This window comes from Myxine glutinosa, chromosome 4 (genome assembly GCF_964187855.1).
Source record: "Myxine glutinosa chromosome 4, kmMyxGlut1.1, whole genome shotgun sequence".
Lineage (NCBI taxonomy): Eukaryota > Metazoa > Chordata > Myxini > Myxiniformes > Myxinidae > Myxine > Myxine glutinosa.
The window spans coordinates 86,180,516-86,197,472 of NC_136264.1; the positions used below are offsets into that span (position 1 = coordinate 86,180,516).

At 46.3% G+C, this 16,957-nt stretch overlaps 1 protein-coding gene across 4 annotated transcripts in view; it reads right to left on the reverse strand.

Moving 5' to 3' along the window:
- Window positions 1-16,957, reverse strand: part of LOC137424950 (annexin A4) — a 115,134-nt gene that overhangs the window by 63,672 nt on the left and 34,505 nt on the right. For 2 of the 4 annotated variants that reach the window (XM_078776116.1, XM_078776115.1), the window contains exons 7-8: window positions 8,878-8,957; window positions 3,840-3,896 (exon numbers count right to left, since the gene is read on the reverse strand). In XM_078776116.1, coding sequence (XP_078632242.1) covers window positions 3,840-3,896; window positions 8,878-8,957 — 137 coding nt within the window. The remainder of the gene's footprint in view (window positions 1-3,839; window positions 3,897-8,877; window positions 8,958-16,957) is intronic. The other 2 variants (XM_078776118.1, XM_078776117.1) reach the window with 1 other exon arrangement.

The window sequence follows — 16,957 nt, forward strand, 5'->3', positions numbered from 1 at the left end:
GTACTCAATCTGCTGATAATTGGCTATATTTTACTGTGAAACCCAAGTGTTCTTTAACAGCTTCATTCAGTTGTTCATAAGATTTACCAGCGACTTTTCTATTTGCACTAGTTTTCTTACCGTAATTAACCATGAGTTCTCGACGACAATCATACACCGCGGCTCAAAAACTAAACATTGTTCGATACGCTGAAGAGCTGCTGGGAGGGAATTCGACGGAACATCTGAAGTGAACTTCAGACGATGGAGACGACAGAAGGAACGAAGCAAAATGGCCGAACGGGGTCATGCGGCCACCCATCGAGCTCGAGGCCAAACTGCTCGATTGGGACACAGATCGTCGGCAACAAAGGCAGTGACGTCAGCATTTCGGAGGTGCGTGTGAAAGCCGTCATGCTTGCAAAGACGCTGCCAAACATGGTCACCTTCAAGGCGTCACGTGGATGGGGAGATCGTTTTACGAGTTGTACATAATTACAACTCGCAAAGTAATCGTACAATATTTTTTAATTTCCAACGTCCATTCAATTGCCGGTATAATTTTTTTTCATTAGTAGAATAACTTTCGAACCTGCCAGACATTAAAATCAACACTTAATAGAACACTGGTTTACTTACTTACTTCATGATTGTGAACTTAGATTGTATATTCTATATTAAACACTTAGCTATTCTTTGTTGTTGTTCTTTGAGTATTGCCACTTCCGTTTTGGAAGACTTCCTCGAGGATCATTTCAATCCGAAAAAAACTTACAAAAAAATTAGACCTATGTATAATACGCACCTCTAACTTTAACAAGCGTTACGCCTCGGTCCCCCGTCGGCGAAGTGATGTTAGTTGACAAAGTGGAAGACGCAGAAAACATGCTATGATATGATATTTCGCTCAAGGTTCAGACATACATGGAGGCGCCATTCTTGGATTTTGACGTGGCGACCCAATTTTCTATAGCGTTCTTCCTTATGCCTAGATACACCCACACACCAGATTAGAAGTTGGTACTTCGCTTATTTTTCAAGATACTTCGTTCACAAGGTTCAAACATACTGTATATGGTGGCGGCCATCTTGGATTTTGACGTGGCGACCCAATTTACGATAGTGTTCTTCCTTATGCCGAGATACACCCACACACCAAATTAGAAGTTGGTACTTCGCTTATTTTTCAAGATATTCATCTCAAGGTTCAGACATACATGGTGGCGGCCATCTTGGATTTTGACGTGGAGACCCAATTTTAAACAGCGTTCTTGCTTGTGCCTAGATACACCCACACACCAGATTAGAAGTTGGTACTTCGCTTATTTTTCAAGATATTTCGCTCACAAGGTTCAGACATATTGTTACGGAACCCAACGTCGGCCTATGGTTCCCCTTTGAGGAGGGATTAGTCCCCTCACTTGTCACTGACCGACGTGGTCCCTGAAGCTGCACCGCGGCCTCCGAAAAGACCGGTGAGCAGCTTCGTTCGCGACCGCGGATAAGATGGTAATTTGCCGAGCGGATGGCAGCCGCGGCCCGAACCGTTAACAAGACTAACCCGATCCTGAAACGTAGGCCAAATCGTGCCACAGATGTTCAATTTGGGAAAAGACAAAGACGACACGGATGTGAAGAAGCGGAAGACGAAGGCAAAAAGGTTTGAAATACGAATATGATTTATTACTATTTACAGGACCAAAATAAACCAAGGAAGAAGGAAGGATAATAAAATAAAGACAGAAAGAGGGACAGACCAGAAGGACACAGTGACAATTCTAGCTTATCTATTACAGTCTTAATTAATACCCAGGACAGAACAAACAAAAGGCAGACTCACACGAATGGGGAAATGAAGGCAGGAACGGATCGCTGGAGGTGGATGGCTTGGCGGGAGAGGAAGGTTCAGCGGGGATCGGTCGGGCTGGAAGCGGACAGCCGCCGTCAATATTCGAGCTGCGATCGCCAAACCGCCGCGGTTCCAAACTGCGCGGCGAAGCTCCTCCTGTGCACCGTGCGCTCTCCAGAGCTGCTCCTTAGAACTCAGAACTTGACGCAACCACCTTTGAATCTGGTGGACTCTTCTGCTTAATTGGCGCAACTCTCCGTGGGGATCCCTTCCTCTCTCTCCGTCTCTCGCGCAACTCTTTCTTGGAACCTCATAGTACTCAGAACCCAGAACTCATCACTCAATCCAAAGGCTTCCGCGCGCGCTTATATAACGCGCTTTTAGATCAACCCGCACCACGCCCGTGATGGTATTTCCCCAGCCCTGGTTGGCTGGTCAGGGCTCGCTGGCTCCACCCTTTTGATGACGATGGGCAGGCCACGCCCTGGATTCGGCGGCTCCTCCCCCTTCTTCTCCGAGCCCACCTCGTGGCTAATGGAGTCGCGGTGAAAACCGCCCAGCAGCTGCGGCGAATGCAGTTGGCAGGAAAGGCTTTGGGAATGGGAATGAAAGGGGATCTATCTATTTGAATTCGGTGCAATGGAGTGTCAATTAATGGAAGACACAGCCTTAACCTACATAGAATAAGGAAATAACTACCAACAAGCAGGGAATCTATGATTGGCTAAACGTGATTGTATATGGCCTAACTACGGGACGCACTTTGACCTTTATACACAACTGGAGGACGGAGGGTGATATTTTACAATGTACTTATACAATAAAAAAAACACAATCCTCATATCCACAACAATATATATGGTGGTGGCCATCTTGGATTTTGACGTGGCGACCCAATTTTAAACAGCTTTCTTGCTTGTGCCTAGATACACCCACACACCAGATTAGAAGTTGATACTTCACTTATTTTTCGAGATATTTCGCTCAAGGTTCAGACATATATATGGTGGCGGCCATCTTGGATTTTGACGTGGCGACCCAATTTTCAATAGCTTTCTTCCTTATGCCGAGATACACCCACACACCAAACTAGAAGTTGGTACTTCGCTTATTTTTCAAGACATTCATCTCAAGGTTCAGACATACATGGTGGCGGCCATCTTGGATTTTGACGTGGCGACCCAATTTTCAATAGCGTTCTTCCTTATGCCGAGATACACCCACACACCAAATTAGAAGTTGGTACCGCTTATTTTTCAAGATATTCATCTCAAGGTTCAGACATACATGGCGGTGGCCATCTTGGATTTTGACGTGGCGACCCAATTTTCAATAGCGTTCTTCCTTATGCCAAGATACACCCACACACCAGATTAGACGTTGGTACTTCGCTTATTTTTCAAGATATTCATCTCAAGGTTCAGACATACAGGGCGGTGGCCATCTTGGATTTTGACGTGGCGACCCAATTTTCAATAGCGTTCTTCCTTATGCCGAGATACACCCACACACCAAATTAGAAGTTGGTACTTCGCTTATTTTTCAAGATATTCATCTCACAAGGATCAGACATACATGGCATCAGACATACATGGTGGCGGCCATCTTGGATTTTGACGTGGCGACCCAATTTTCAATAGCGTTCTTCCTTATGCCTAGATACACCCACACACCAGATTAGAAGTTGGTACTTCGCTTATTTTTCAAGATATTCATCTCACAAGGTTCAGACATACATGGCATCAGACATACATGGCGGCAGCCATCTTTGATTTTGACGTGGGTTGCACCACACACCAAATTCGAATGTGGTCCTTCGCTTACGCACGCACGCAAGCACGCACGGACGGATGGACGGATGGACGCACACGGACGGAGGGGAAAACCATAGTCCCCCTTTCACTCCGCTGTGCGACGGGGGACAAAAAGATTTTTGGGTAAAAAAAGTGTGCGTTATAGTCGAAGTTTTATGGTAATCAAAATTTCTGAGAGTTTTCAAATAGCACCCTACCTGCGCATCTTTCATCACAAGGTCGTTGTCCACTGGAATGTCTTCATCCCTGTTGCCCTGGTTCACATACAATGGAATGAGCAATTTTAACATGAGTCATTGTCGTCTCACACCAAGAATCCAGATACCACCACAAAATAATTGCCGGTTTGGAAATATTCCGTTGGCCACATGGTCAACATGATATGCATTCATGAGCTTCTCAATGGAAAATAATTATTTTTTGTAAAACCTTTAAGAATAGTGAAATTTCAAATTGGAAGAAATATTCGTAGCCTGATTGAAGAGAAAAAGGATCGATGAAGTTGAGAGCAACAACAACACACACAACATGCATTTTAAGGCCATTTTCCCTGCTAGAGCGGGGGTTAGCCTTGCGGTCCCCATGACAATCTTCTCCATTTTGCCCTATTTTCTGCATCTCTCCTTGTTAACCCCCTTGCCCACATTTCTTCTTCCACCATCTTTAGCCAAGTCTTTCTCCGTCTTCCCCGTCCTCTACTTCCTTCAACATTCATTTCCATCACTCTTCTCAACCAGTCACTTTCATCCTTCCTCAACACATCACCAAACCATCTCAACCTGTTCCTCTTCACAGCATCAATCACAGGCTCTATTCCCATAATCTTTCGCAATTTATCATTTGCCTTCCGCTCTCTCAACGATACTCCGCACATCCACCGAACCATTCGCATTTCCACCCTTTCCAGCCTTCGTTGCTCCTCTACGTTCATTAGCCATGTCTCGCTCCCATAAATCACAACACTTCTCACACATGCAGCATACATCCTTCCCTTCAGCTTCAACGACACCCCCCTCCTCATCAGCACGCCACTCAGTTCCCGAAACTTCTTCCATGCACATCTCACTCGAGCAATCGTTGCCGAGTCTGATCCACCTTCTCTATTCAGCATGTCTCCGAGGTAGCAAAATGTTTTCACACCTTCCAGCTTCACGCTGTCTCCAAGATCCAACTCAACATTTCCTCCATCTGCAGCTCCCTCTGTGCACACCTTACATTTCAATGTAGCTGCCACACTGGTTAATGACCCTCTCAGACCACTGCATTTTTGATGAACCCACTCAGCGCACATTGTACATTGAATGGAGTTCACTCCGACACCCTTCCTGCACACAGCACATGGCCACTTCCCAGTTCTTTCCACCTCACCACATGCTTTACCACGAGCCATCACCTTAGTCTTTCCGATATTCACCTTCAGACCTCTTGTCTCCATCCATTCCTTCCACTTGTTCATCTTTTCCTTCAGTCCATCCATACTTTCCGCAATCAACACCAGATCATCTGCATACAACTCCCACGGTAAACCCTCCTTTACGTTCTGAGCCAGCACCTCCATCACAGCTACAAATAGTAGTGGACTGAGTACCGACCCCTGATGCACTCCCACCTTCACCTCAAACTCACCACTGTTCCCGTCCTTCGTCCTTACAGCTGCGCGCGCTCTTTTGTACATTGCCATCACTACTCTGATCAACCATTCCTCCACTCCTAACTTCCTCAATGCCCATGTCAATACTTCACGTGGAACCCTATCGAATGCTTTCTCCAGATCAACAAACCCAAGAAACAACTTCTTCCTCTTCTCCATGTACTTCTCCTGCAACTGCCTCACAATAAAGAGCGCGTCTGTCGTTCCTCTTCCTGGCATAAATCCAAACTGCAATTCGTCGATCTTCACCTTCTTCCTTATCCTCCTCTCCAACACCCTTTCCAATACCTTCATTCCATGCTCCAATAACTTTATCGCTCGGTACGAGCCACAGCCCAGAGGGTCACCTTTCCCCTTGTAAAGAGGGACGAGGGTACTGTTATGGACTCGGCCCTAATGAGTTGTTATGTGTATTGCTGTTGGTTCGGAGTATTTTAGATATTATGCTTACTGTGACTTAAGGGAACGGGTTGTTGTGAGTAAAAGGTTTAAAAGCGCTCCTGGTACAATGTGGAAAAAATCCGGACCGAGACCGGAAGAGGTGGAGCGAAGAAAAGGAGGTGGGAGGAGACCGGAAAGGCACGTGGTGGTGGTGGAGGCTCCGGAGCGAGCATTGTCGAAGGAACGTCGCGAGGGAACTTTTGAGCCTATAAAGGAAGTCCTGCCTTCAGCGTTGTGATCGCTGGGACTGTTCACATCTGCGTGTCAGATCGACGTCGGATTCGGATGAACCCTCGTCGCACAAGTTCGCCACAAGTACAAGCCCGCCGCCATTGGGACTCGCGCGCGTTGCGCGGCGTTCGCAGAACAAGGTTGCCACGTCTGCTGGGTTCGCCTTCCTCGGTGGGTTGCCGAAGACGTGTGTGTGCGCCAGCGGCCTTTGAAGGAGACGGTGCGGTTTGCGGCTGCACGGGGTACGTGCATGTTTGGAGCGCCTTTGGAAAGCGCCCATACCACCGCCCTTGTGCGGGAACTCGATCACGGGATCTCGGGGTTGGTTCACTCGTCCAAGCCTCAATTGACTTTGAGCGGCCATTGATCCGACGATCACCGGAGCGACTCGACGTCGCCTTGGAGGAGTGCAGAGACATTGGGGGGAAGGGCCGTGAGTTGGGTTAGAGGGATATATATAGGGTGGTACCATCTTAAATATTGTGATTGTAATTGTGAATTGATGTATTCACCTTTTATGTGTTTGGGATTGTGAATATATCCTTGTTCGTTCATAACCCTTGGTGTGGTCTCCTTAATGATCTGATTGATTTCCCCAAGGATAACATATTTTTTCTGCCGGGGCTCCCCTCGAGGTTCGGAGGTCCCCGAGACCAGGTAAAAAGGGGGGGACCCCGTAACAGTACTCAGTTGCCAATCCACTGGAATGCAGCCTTCTTTCACCACCAGATTACAGATCTCTGTCATTCTCTTCACACCCCAACTTCCTGCTGCCTTCAACATATCTCCGACAACTCCCGACGGCCCTCCCGCTTTTCTACTCTTCACGTCTGCTGTTGAGTACCAGTTCACTGGTAATTCCCTGTTTGTCGTTAAAGGCGGCAAAAAGGGTTGGCGTCAGGAAGGGCATCCGGCCGTTAAACATTGCTTCAAAAAGGGGACCGAAAAACAACAACCACGGTTCCCGAAAAAGGCCAACCCCCGCTTTGCGGGGAAAAATGGCCTCTAAAGGTGGTTATTTTTATTGCTTTTATCGCTTCCTCAACTTCCTTCTCAGTTGTCTTCTCTGCCGGTCCTAAAACTGGGTTACTCTCTATGTTGCCATCCCATTCATTCTCTGTATTCAACAGCATTTCCATATATCTTTTCCATCTTCCTTTAATTCCATCTGGGTCCACAACGATTTGTCCCACTTCATCCTTCAAGCAACTCACCCCCATCACATCACACCTCTCTTTCGCTATCTGCTTTGCAATCCTGAATACCGCTCTCTGACCCTCTTCCGAATCCAAGCGTTCTCCAAACATTTTCCTACATGCCTCCTGCGCCTTTGCTACCTCTTTCCTTGCTTCTTGGCTGCCTTATAACTTTCATGCTCTGCTTTTTCTGCTCCCGTACCCTTCGCCTTCTGCCACTCCTTGAACTTCTTCCTCTTCTCGTCAATCCTCTTTCCAACTTCATCATCCCACCACCATGTTTCCGAGTGCCTCGGTGGTCCTTTTGTCCATCCACATACCTCACCAACGGCTCCCAACAGACTATCTTTCATTGACAAACAACCACTTTCAAGCTCAACCACATACTCTACCCTACTCAGCCTCTCTTTTAATGCCTCCCTTACTGTCACTTCTTTCAACCTCCACACCTTCATTCTCGGTTGGTACTTCACCTGCCGAGCTCTCCTCGCACCTTTCACCCTTATGTCGCAGACAACCAAGTGGTGCTGTGAAGCAGCCTCCTCCCGCGGGATTACCTTTGTGTCCCGGAGGTGCCCCCTATCTCGCCTACGCACCATCAGGTAGTCAACGGTTGTCGTCGACCCACCTGACATGTATGTAACAAGCTTATTATCCTCTTTCTGGAACTGAGTATTACAAATCAACAAATCAGCTCCATCAGCAAACTCCAAAATCCTTTCACCTTCTCCATTTCTCACACCATATCCGTAACCCCCATGATCTCCCTCAAAACCGTCCATACTCCTTCCCACATGTCCATTTAGGTCTCCTCCTACCACAACAACTTCCTCATCTTTCACGTTTTCCATTAGCTTCTCTATCGCACACCAGAACTTGTCCTTCTCTTCATCGCTCCGACCAACCTGCGGAGCATATCCTGAGGAGGTTCACCAAGAGCTTTCCAATCATCATTTTCACCATCATCAACCTATCACTCACTCTAGTCACACTCACCACACTGTCTACAAACTCCTCAGAAAAGAGGACACCAACACCATTCATGCCCTCCGGGCACCCTTGCCACACAAACTTGTATTTCTGTCCCTGCCTACCCTTCACCATTCTCACACCACTTCCCTTCCATCTCGTCTCTTGCACACAACATATGTCCACTCTTCTTCGGATCAATACTTCCACCACTTCTGATCTCCCCGTCATTGTCCCTACATTCCATGTCCCAAACCTCAGAAACCGATCTCCACTTCGGGCTGTACCCTGCCCATATGTAGTTGTAATTGTCATGGTTCTCTTTTTGAGGCAATGTTTTTATGGCCGGATGCCCTTCCTGACGCCAACCCTCTTAGTCGCCTCTTACGGCACGCAGGGATACGGTGTACCTATTCTAAACCAGGGTACACACCGGGAATGAAGTTGAGAGATAGTATCGAAAAGAAAAGAGAAAATATATGGGTAGGGGAGGGCCCACCAATTTCGCATACATAATCAAAGAAATGCACCCTTGCAGAAATTGCACTCCAACAGTCAAATGCAATGAAGAAAATAGAGTTCTTTCGATTTTGTTTTGAAATGTAAAAAGCAAACAGAAAATAATTTAAATTATGGTATACTGTACAGTGTACAATCTACCGACCTGCACCACATGATTCCTTAAATTTAGCTGTAACAGATTATACATTCATGTTGCCTGACAAAATTCTCTAATCGATCACTTACAGTTATCAATGACACAAGGACCCTTTGGAAATGACCTGAAGTGTCTGACATGACGTCATCCTCCAAATTACGCCCATATTCTGTATAAAAGATAGAAAACAACATTCGATGATGAGTTAACAGCATCCAAAGCTCACCGAAACATCTGTAAGGGTTTAAGAGCAAGCAGAAATTTCACAACCACTGTAGTCCAATGTTGATGTCCTGGTAATATCACAACGTGACAGTATTGCCATTCATTTTTGTGTATATTCCAAAAGAACCCAGTTATGTACAAAAATATCCATACCAAAATCAAAAACAATGACAGCATTGGATTTTGTGACAAATTCTTATCCTCCTCTTCCCTTTATAAAGGGGTGACAACTGACCTACCTCGATACAAAAGAAAGAGGGCAATTACGAGGGGATTTAATAGAAATGTTTAAGATATAATGATAGTTATAGACAATAACAAGAGGGAGAATTGCTTTGCAATGCATGTCCCCTACTGGTCCCAATGAATGTTCTTGTTCCAAGCATTCCGCAATTGCGACAGAATAAGTTGCAGTTTCTGTAACTTATAAAGCCACGTACCAAATTCCAGTTCAATATGTTAAAGGGCAAGGGAAAAAGTCTGGAAAACTGACACGTGCAATACTTGATATTTTCTAAGTCCAAAAAGGGCATAACTGTGTAACTTTGGTGAAACGCCCCGAAATACAAACTTCTTCTGTAACTTGTCATAACTAGAAAGCATCTGAAAATGCAAAGCCCGTCTGCGTCCGCTTTGTATTCAGACTTCTTCTTCTTCTTCCATATGCTAAACATGAGGAAAACAGCTAAAAACTAGAAGGGCAATCAGTAGAGAACATACCTCCACCAGGCAGAACAGATTAAGATTTGTATCCCACCGATAGGCCGGATCTGGATTCAGACCTAAAAACAAAATCTAATTAGCTTGTTCTTGTCGCCTAATCAACTCACCCAGAAAGTTTTGTCATAATCCACCCATAACTTTTTGAAATACCATGACATATCATGAAATATCGTTTTTGGCCCCATTTCTCAATGTCAAAGAATCACTTAAAAAATTAACGGATCCAGATATGGATCTGGATCTTCACCAAAATCTAATCAATTAGTCCATGTCACAGACCCAACCGCTCCACCATATTTCGTCCGAATCCGTCCACAACTTTTTGAGATATCCTGTTCACAAACAGACAGATAGATGGACAAACAGACAGGGGTAAAAAACATAACTTCCGTCCACCTTCGGTGGGGGAGATTAAAAACCACAAAATGAAAATCGCCGATTTTATGAAGCTTTGACTTTTGACCTTTTGATCGAAAAAAAAAATATATATTGTTGCGGATCTCAAGCATCGGCCTTCCCCTTACCAAGGGGGGATTAATCCCCTTGTCTTTTTACTAGCCGACGCGATCCGGGGCTATCACGTTCCTTCCGGTCGGTGTTAAATAGGGATGTAAGCCGAATTCTTATTACCTAAGTACTAACACCGGCTGTGAAGCAAGGAAATAACCCCACCCGAACCACGGTTTTAGTGGCCACACTGAGCGATAGCGAGCCGCGATTCGGGCCGTTAACAGGAACTAACCCGATTGGAGCGGTTCCTGATCGTGCCACGCTCACCCAATGGAGAAATCACTAAGACGGTCAAATTAAGAGGAAAACAGGAAAAACAAGGAATTTATTACACACTTTGTACAAAGAAGCGGAAGAAGAAGCAGAAATGTACAGTGAAGAGGAAGAAGCAGATACACAGGGCAGCCTTATACAGTCTTATACTTATCCCCTGGACACGGGCCCGTTCACACTCAGTCACACTCTCAGACTCATTTCACACGGGGTTTGTAGATGGTCAGGCGATGGTCCCAAGGATCTCGTTCACAGCTTGCTCCGGTCCCCGACTCATACCGTGGAGGCGATGGTAGACGGCAGGCAAGATCTTCGCGTGTCGGTGGCGCGGATCGGACAATTATCTCGGGGAAAGGTAGGCTGGCTAACGGTCACGTGGTGGCTCACGGCTGCATATGTAATAGAAGGACCGGCGCTTGATATGCGCTTCACGCAAGCCCACAGCCAAATTCCCACCGAGCCCTTGCAATTATTGATCAGGATAGCGCGTCTCACAATAGTTCACAATGGCGCTTTTCCCAGCGAGTCCTTGAATAATGGCGCCTTCCACAAAAGTCCTTGTAACCAACAATGCAATGCGCTCCAACCAAGTTCCCAAGTCCTTGGACAGTCCTTCTCATATATCGAGTGCCGTTCAGTCCTTGGACAGTCCTTCAATACCACGTAAGTCCTTCGTGATGCGCATAAGTCCTTCAGAGGACTTTGCGCGCGCGTTTATATAGCGCCGCTTTGCGAACCCTCTCGAACCTCTAGCCACGCCCTTACCACGCCCTATCAGGCCATCTCACCCGAGCCCTGGTTGGTTGATGGGGTCTTACCGGCTCTGCCCTTGATGGCTGCTTGACGTGACCACACCCCTGACCTCGCGCTCCGCCCCCTTTTCGGGCCTTACCTCGTGGCATTTGGGCTGGTTCGAGCGAAAGCCCAAGGGCAGCGAATGCTCCTGGCAAGCAAGGTGCAACAAACTGCGAGCATCCTAATGTGAGGGGCAATGGGATGCAGACTGGATGGTGTGCAATGGAGTCGATTGGAGGGAGGGCTGCAGAATGAACGGGGCCTACTCTTATTTGTTTTACACAACGCAGATGATTTACTTGGGAAATGGCCTTATCTCACATATACTAAGAAATAACTAACGTTCTAAGGTGACCTACGTGTTGCATGTAGCCTAACTATGAGGTGCAACCTTTAACCTTTAATGATGGTGGGTTCTCCTGTGTGGGTTCTGTGTGGGTCCACCTGTGTGGGTTCTCAAAACCGCAGATATATATATATATATATATATATATATATATATATATATATATATATATATATATATATATATATATATATATGTCAGGTAGCTGATTTGTTACTGCATAAGCTCTGTTATAAATGTCGTTTGACTGATTTGTTACTGCATAAGCTCTGTTATAAATGCTGTTTAAAAATGTTATTTCATAAGTTAATAAAAGGTTTTCGCTTTGCCATAGTTTAAAATGAGAAAATACTCGCTTCATCTGTGCAGAACAGATGGCTTCGTTGTATACGTGCGCCCTTTACAGGCTAGATAGCCTAGTCGTAAACTCTCTCCTTGATCCGCAGACGGCGCCTCGAGCCGCGGGCAGGAAGGCGGATTATATATGTGTGGAATGTGAACCTTACGTAGGATGCGTGAATTGTAGACATAGAGACTGTTAAAACATTAACTAATACTTCGTATAATCAAAGTGACGCTTGAGTTACGATAAATATGCTCTGGCTTTAAGTTTAAATGAGAAAGTGAGCTGGAAGGTACATTCAACACCTGGAACTCATCAGAACGACCTCATACATTTATGGCCTTATCAGAACCAGGAATGCAATCCCCCTTCAGTGAGTTATATTTTCTGTCACCTCGGAGACTTGAAAACACATCTGGTCCGGATCCTAACGGTGCGTGCTTCACTCCTTCAAGACGGAAGGACGGATGACGGTGGGAGGACCCTTTGCCAGTTCCTTTGTCCTCTCGGACTCTAGCGGAGATTCTCTGATAAAGCGTGTCCCTATAAAAATGAACTGTGAATCGATGTGCTTTTAGGAAGGTTGACATGGCATGATGGTCCTTCGTGCTGTAGACGTCTTCGTTTTCGTCCAGATCTGTGTAATTGGTATTTAATAAAGTTCGTCATTCTCAATCTGTTGGTGGAATTCTGTTACGATCAAGGAGTCCTCCCCACATTTTATGGTGCCGTGACTCGGATTGCAGCAGACAGAGGACAAGAGGAGCGGACCCCGAACGACCGGAGGGAGGCTGCCTGAGGCCGGCGCCGGCACGCTGATTTGTTTTAAGGTGAGCATTGTCTTGTATTAAAGGGCTACTTTTCCAAATTCGAACCTCCCTCCCTCGAGCGGGCTCAGTCCGCTTCCTTGTCATCTGCCACTGCCTGCTCTCCGAACGAAAATTGTAAGTAAAGGCTATTTTCATGCCTCAGAATGACGAGCCTTTGTTAAATTCACCAGGATAACATTAAGGATAGGATTTTCGCAGGATAACATTAAGAATAACGCTAAGGGTAGAATTTGCGCAGGATAACATTAAGAATAACGCTAAGGGTAGAATTTGCGCAGGATAACAGTAAGGATAACGTTACAGTTAGCAAGGAGGAGGGGGAAATGTGAGGTCGGACAGCCATAAGGCTGCGCCGGTGACCGAGAACTTTCCAGGAAGGAACAGCCCAGAGACAAGATGGGGTATGCCATTGCATGCCAGGGAAAGAAGGGCTGTGGCTAACGTAGAGGAACATGGCCAGGAAAAGGGAAATGCGCAGGTACCAGGTAGGCTTGACAAGAAGGTAGTGACAACTACGAGGTCAAGCCAGGAAGCTCGAGACTAAGCTCTAGACAAGAGGGCAGGAACGTTGCTGAAGCTGTAGGGACAGAGGAAGCAAGCAACAGAAATCCAGATAGAAACAAACCAGGACCAGGTGAACAAGAGAAAATAAATAGGCTCACAGCAAGGGGCCAGGCAACCACAGGTAGGAAGGACAGAAGTGGTTTTTGAAATATTGAAAATTTAAGCATTACAGCTGTAGTTATTGAAGCTACAAGGACAGAGGACAATTAAGTAAGCAGTTAAGCAAGTAAATCAGCGGTTGATGCCGCTGGTCCAGGATCCAGACCAAGACCCCGCGGTAGGGGAGGTAGTTACCATACCAAACCCCTACCCCCCAAGACCTGGGCTCTGTCCCAGGGCTCCAGGCAACACCCCCGCCCTGCCATACCCTTTCCACCTCAACCCACCCCGTCCAACCCGTCCCAAAAATCCTTTTTCCTTGAATGAGAGACGTAATATGAATGAACAAAGATTGTACATGGGAGTGGCTGGAGGAGGGGCATGATTTGAGTCGATCTGGTGTTCGCGCGACGTCTGGGAGACTCACTGGTATACGAATGAGGAATGAATGTATATTGGGATATTAATTGACGTGTGTATCTGGCCAATTTACTTGTCTGTAGGACATATGCAAAGCAGAGGGTTTCGGTGTGAAGCTTTGTAAGTGGTCTGCTTGACGTGCGGAAATCCAGGCCGGGAATGTCGATTTTAGCGTCTATCCGAGGGCCCAGGTGAGGTCCTTAACTGAGTCCGGATTTTCATTTGTTTGGGAGTGTTTGGGAGCGATTTGATATAAATCGGGTCAGGAGAGCACTCGGAGGAACGTTGATATGAAGCGGTTTCTTGGAGATGGTTACAAGATGGGCTGCCTTTGCCTTTCGAGCGGCAGTCGAGCAGAAATTTGGAATTTGTTGAATTAAATTCAGAATTTGAATCGAATCGTATGTTTGACTTGAATTGAAGAGTTCATTCAATGACAGATTGAAGAATTCAGTCAATTCAACTGAATTCAGAAGTTGAATTTAGAATACGGAGTTTGCTCAGAGTGCAGGTGATAACCTGCCTACTCAAAAAGGGATGTGCCCCGCACGGTGGGAGGTCCGTGAATGGTTGGCAAAGGGTTTCTTGAATTGCCTGCAGGAATTATGCGATTAACGATTATATTGTGTATTGGTGACTTGTGGATTGTATGAGTATATCCCTGAGGCCGATGTGACCTTGGGAGTCAATGGGTCGTGTAATGAGAAAGATTACAGATTTGCTGGTGTGAAATTATGTCATGGTGTGAAATGCGGTCAGAGGTGCGAAATACACACCTTTGATCTGAAGGGAGAGCGGAGGTTGTGGTTTCATTGCTGTGTCTGTCTGTGGAGTTATATTTCTGAGGCATGGATTTCAAGGAGGAGGTGTGTGCCCCGAGAAGATTGTGGGTCGCAGATTGGGCACTCTGGGTGGGCACTGGGGGCTGCAGTTGTGTGGGCGCGCAGGAGAGTGCAGGGGGAGTGGGCGCGAGGAGGTGTGTTGATGAAGTGTGCGAACGAGGAGGGATGTGCGAAAGGTGTGCACCAGGTAGTAAGGGTGCTGCATGGTAGAGCACGTCTCCCACGGAAGTTCCTGGGCGGATTGTTGACGGTTGTTTGATTCGTAGGGTGTTAGCATTTTGCAATGTGGAGCCTCAATAATGGTCGTTTGTCTGTCCGGATGTGGAGTTCTTGCAGGGGCGGGATGTCGCCGGACTTGTATTATTTGTGGGATGAAAGCGCTGGTTACCCCAATTTGAAGTTTGACCTTTTGAAGTTTATTTGACCTTTGTTCGAGATATGCAAGGGAAAGAGGTCAGAGATAATTCACTAACCTTGGAAGAACGACAGGCTGAGCCAATCTACTGGGTGTTGCTTTAACGGCAGGATATAGAACTTAAATCTGGAAAGAAAGGACATATATTGTTGGTTAAAACTGAAATCATGTACGTAATTAGTGAACAGAGAATATCGAGATCTGTTTTTTGTTGTTGTGGTTGTCGTTGACGTCTCAATAGGTGATTCAGGGGACTCAAGAAATAAACAGATTTCCGGTGCCGACCGGAAGCGTCAGGTACAGTATGCTTTGAATTTAATTTAACCGGGCCGAGTACAGTGACGTGTTTGATCGAGCTCTGGGGATAGTCATGTTAAATGGAGGACATTTGGGAGGATGCAAAGAGATGCAAGTAACATGGATTAAGTTGTGGTATCAAGAGGTGGGTGCCCAGGTGTATTGTGGTTATTATAACTTGCTCATTATGGGGGGGCGCACCAAGTACAGATCGGGTTGCATGGTGGAGCATGCATGCATGGAGCGTGGAGCTTGGAGCATGCATGGAGCATGGAGCAGGGTGGAACACCCCGTGTGGTTGGAGGTTGCAATTGCGTGAAATGCAGTGAACATGCCCGACTTTTGGCTTTGCGAGGCTCCAGATAGAAGTTGGCATTTCGATACTGTGGATTATATTGTGCCTGTCTGGAGAGGTGATGTCCTGTGCTGAGGCTGGTGACACGCCTCTGTTATTTGTCTGTCTGTCTGTCTGATTGTAAGTCTGTGGTACGATGGAGGGCTAATTGAGTGCTCAGGTGTCATTGTATTAAACATCGGAAAGCACCTTTGGGAGGACCACCAACTGTTCCATGGAGGTAAATATGGCAGTGTAAGCTCGCTGAGGAAGAGTTACCTGTAGTAGGGGACGTAACAGATTGGTGGATTATAATGACGGGGGAGCGCAATAGTATAAGAGGCGACTGGGAAGCGCAAGTCTCAGAAGGGAGTAGTCAGCTTAAATGATGCAGTGTGTGGGAAGGAGGTGATGAAAGCGTGGATGAGGGTTTCTGCGGCCGTGGAGGAGAGGGATGGACGGAGACGGGCGATGTTTTTAAGGAGAAAGAAGGCTGTCTTTATGATCTGTTTAGTGTATTTGTCAAAGGAGAGGGTTTGGTCAATGATGATGCCAAGATTCCGGATGTGAGGGAAGGTGGATACTGGGAAACCATCAATGTTGAGGGCAGAGTTATGGGTGGTTGAGGTCGTTGTTGGTTGTTGTTGATCTGAAGCCAGGATTTTATTTCAGTGATGCAGTTTGTCAGGATAGAGCGGGTTGTGGTGATTGAGCCATTGAAAATGTCATCAATTTTGCTTTGGATGAATGAGAGGAAGGAGATGCAGTTGTCTACTGTGAATGCCAGGTGGTGTGTGTTATCGTTGTTGTCTTGGAAGTTCAGTTGTTGACATAGTCCGGAGTGCTCTAATTTGCACAGGGAATGACAATTGGGATGACAATTGAAAAGAAAAAATTGAGTAAGTTACAAGTTTTGTTTTGTTGATCTGGGGACAAGCTAGTTTGATGGGTACCCTGGGGTCTTCGGCGTGTCTATGTGTTTGTCTGTCTGTTACACCGGACTCTTGAATGGGTTTTCATGAGACGAATTTCAGACATAACAACAGTGAGAATCTATTTTGAGCGAATCACAGTGGGTGAGAAAAACTGTGTGACCAGACACCAGAACTGACCAGAATTGGAACTGGAATTGACCAGACAGTAAGACATATTT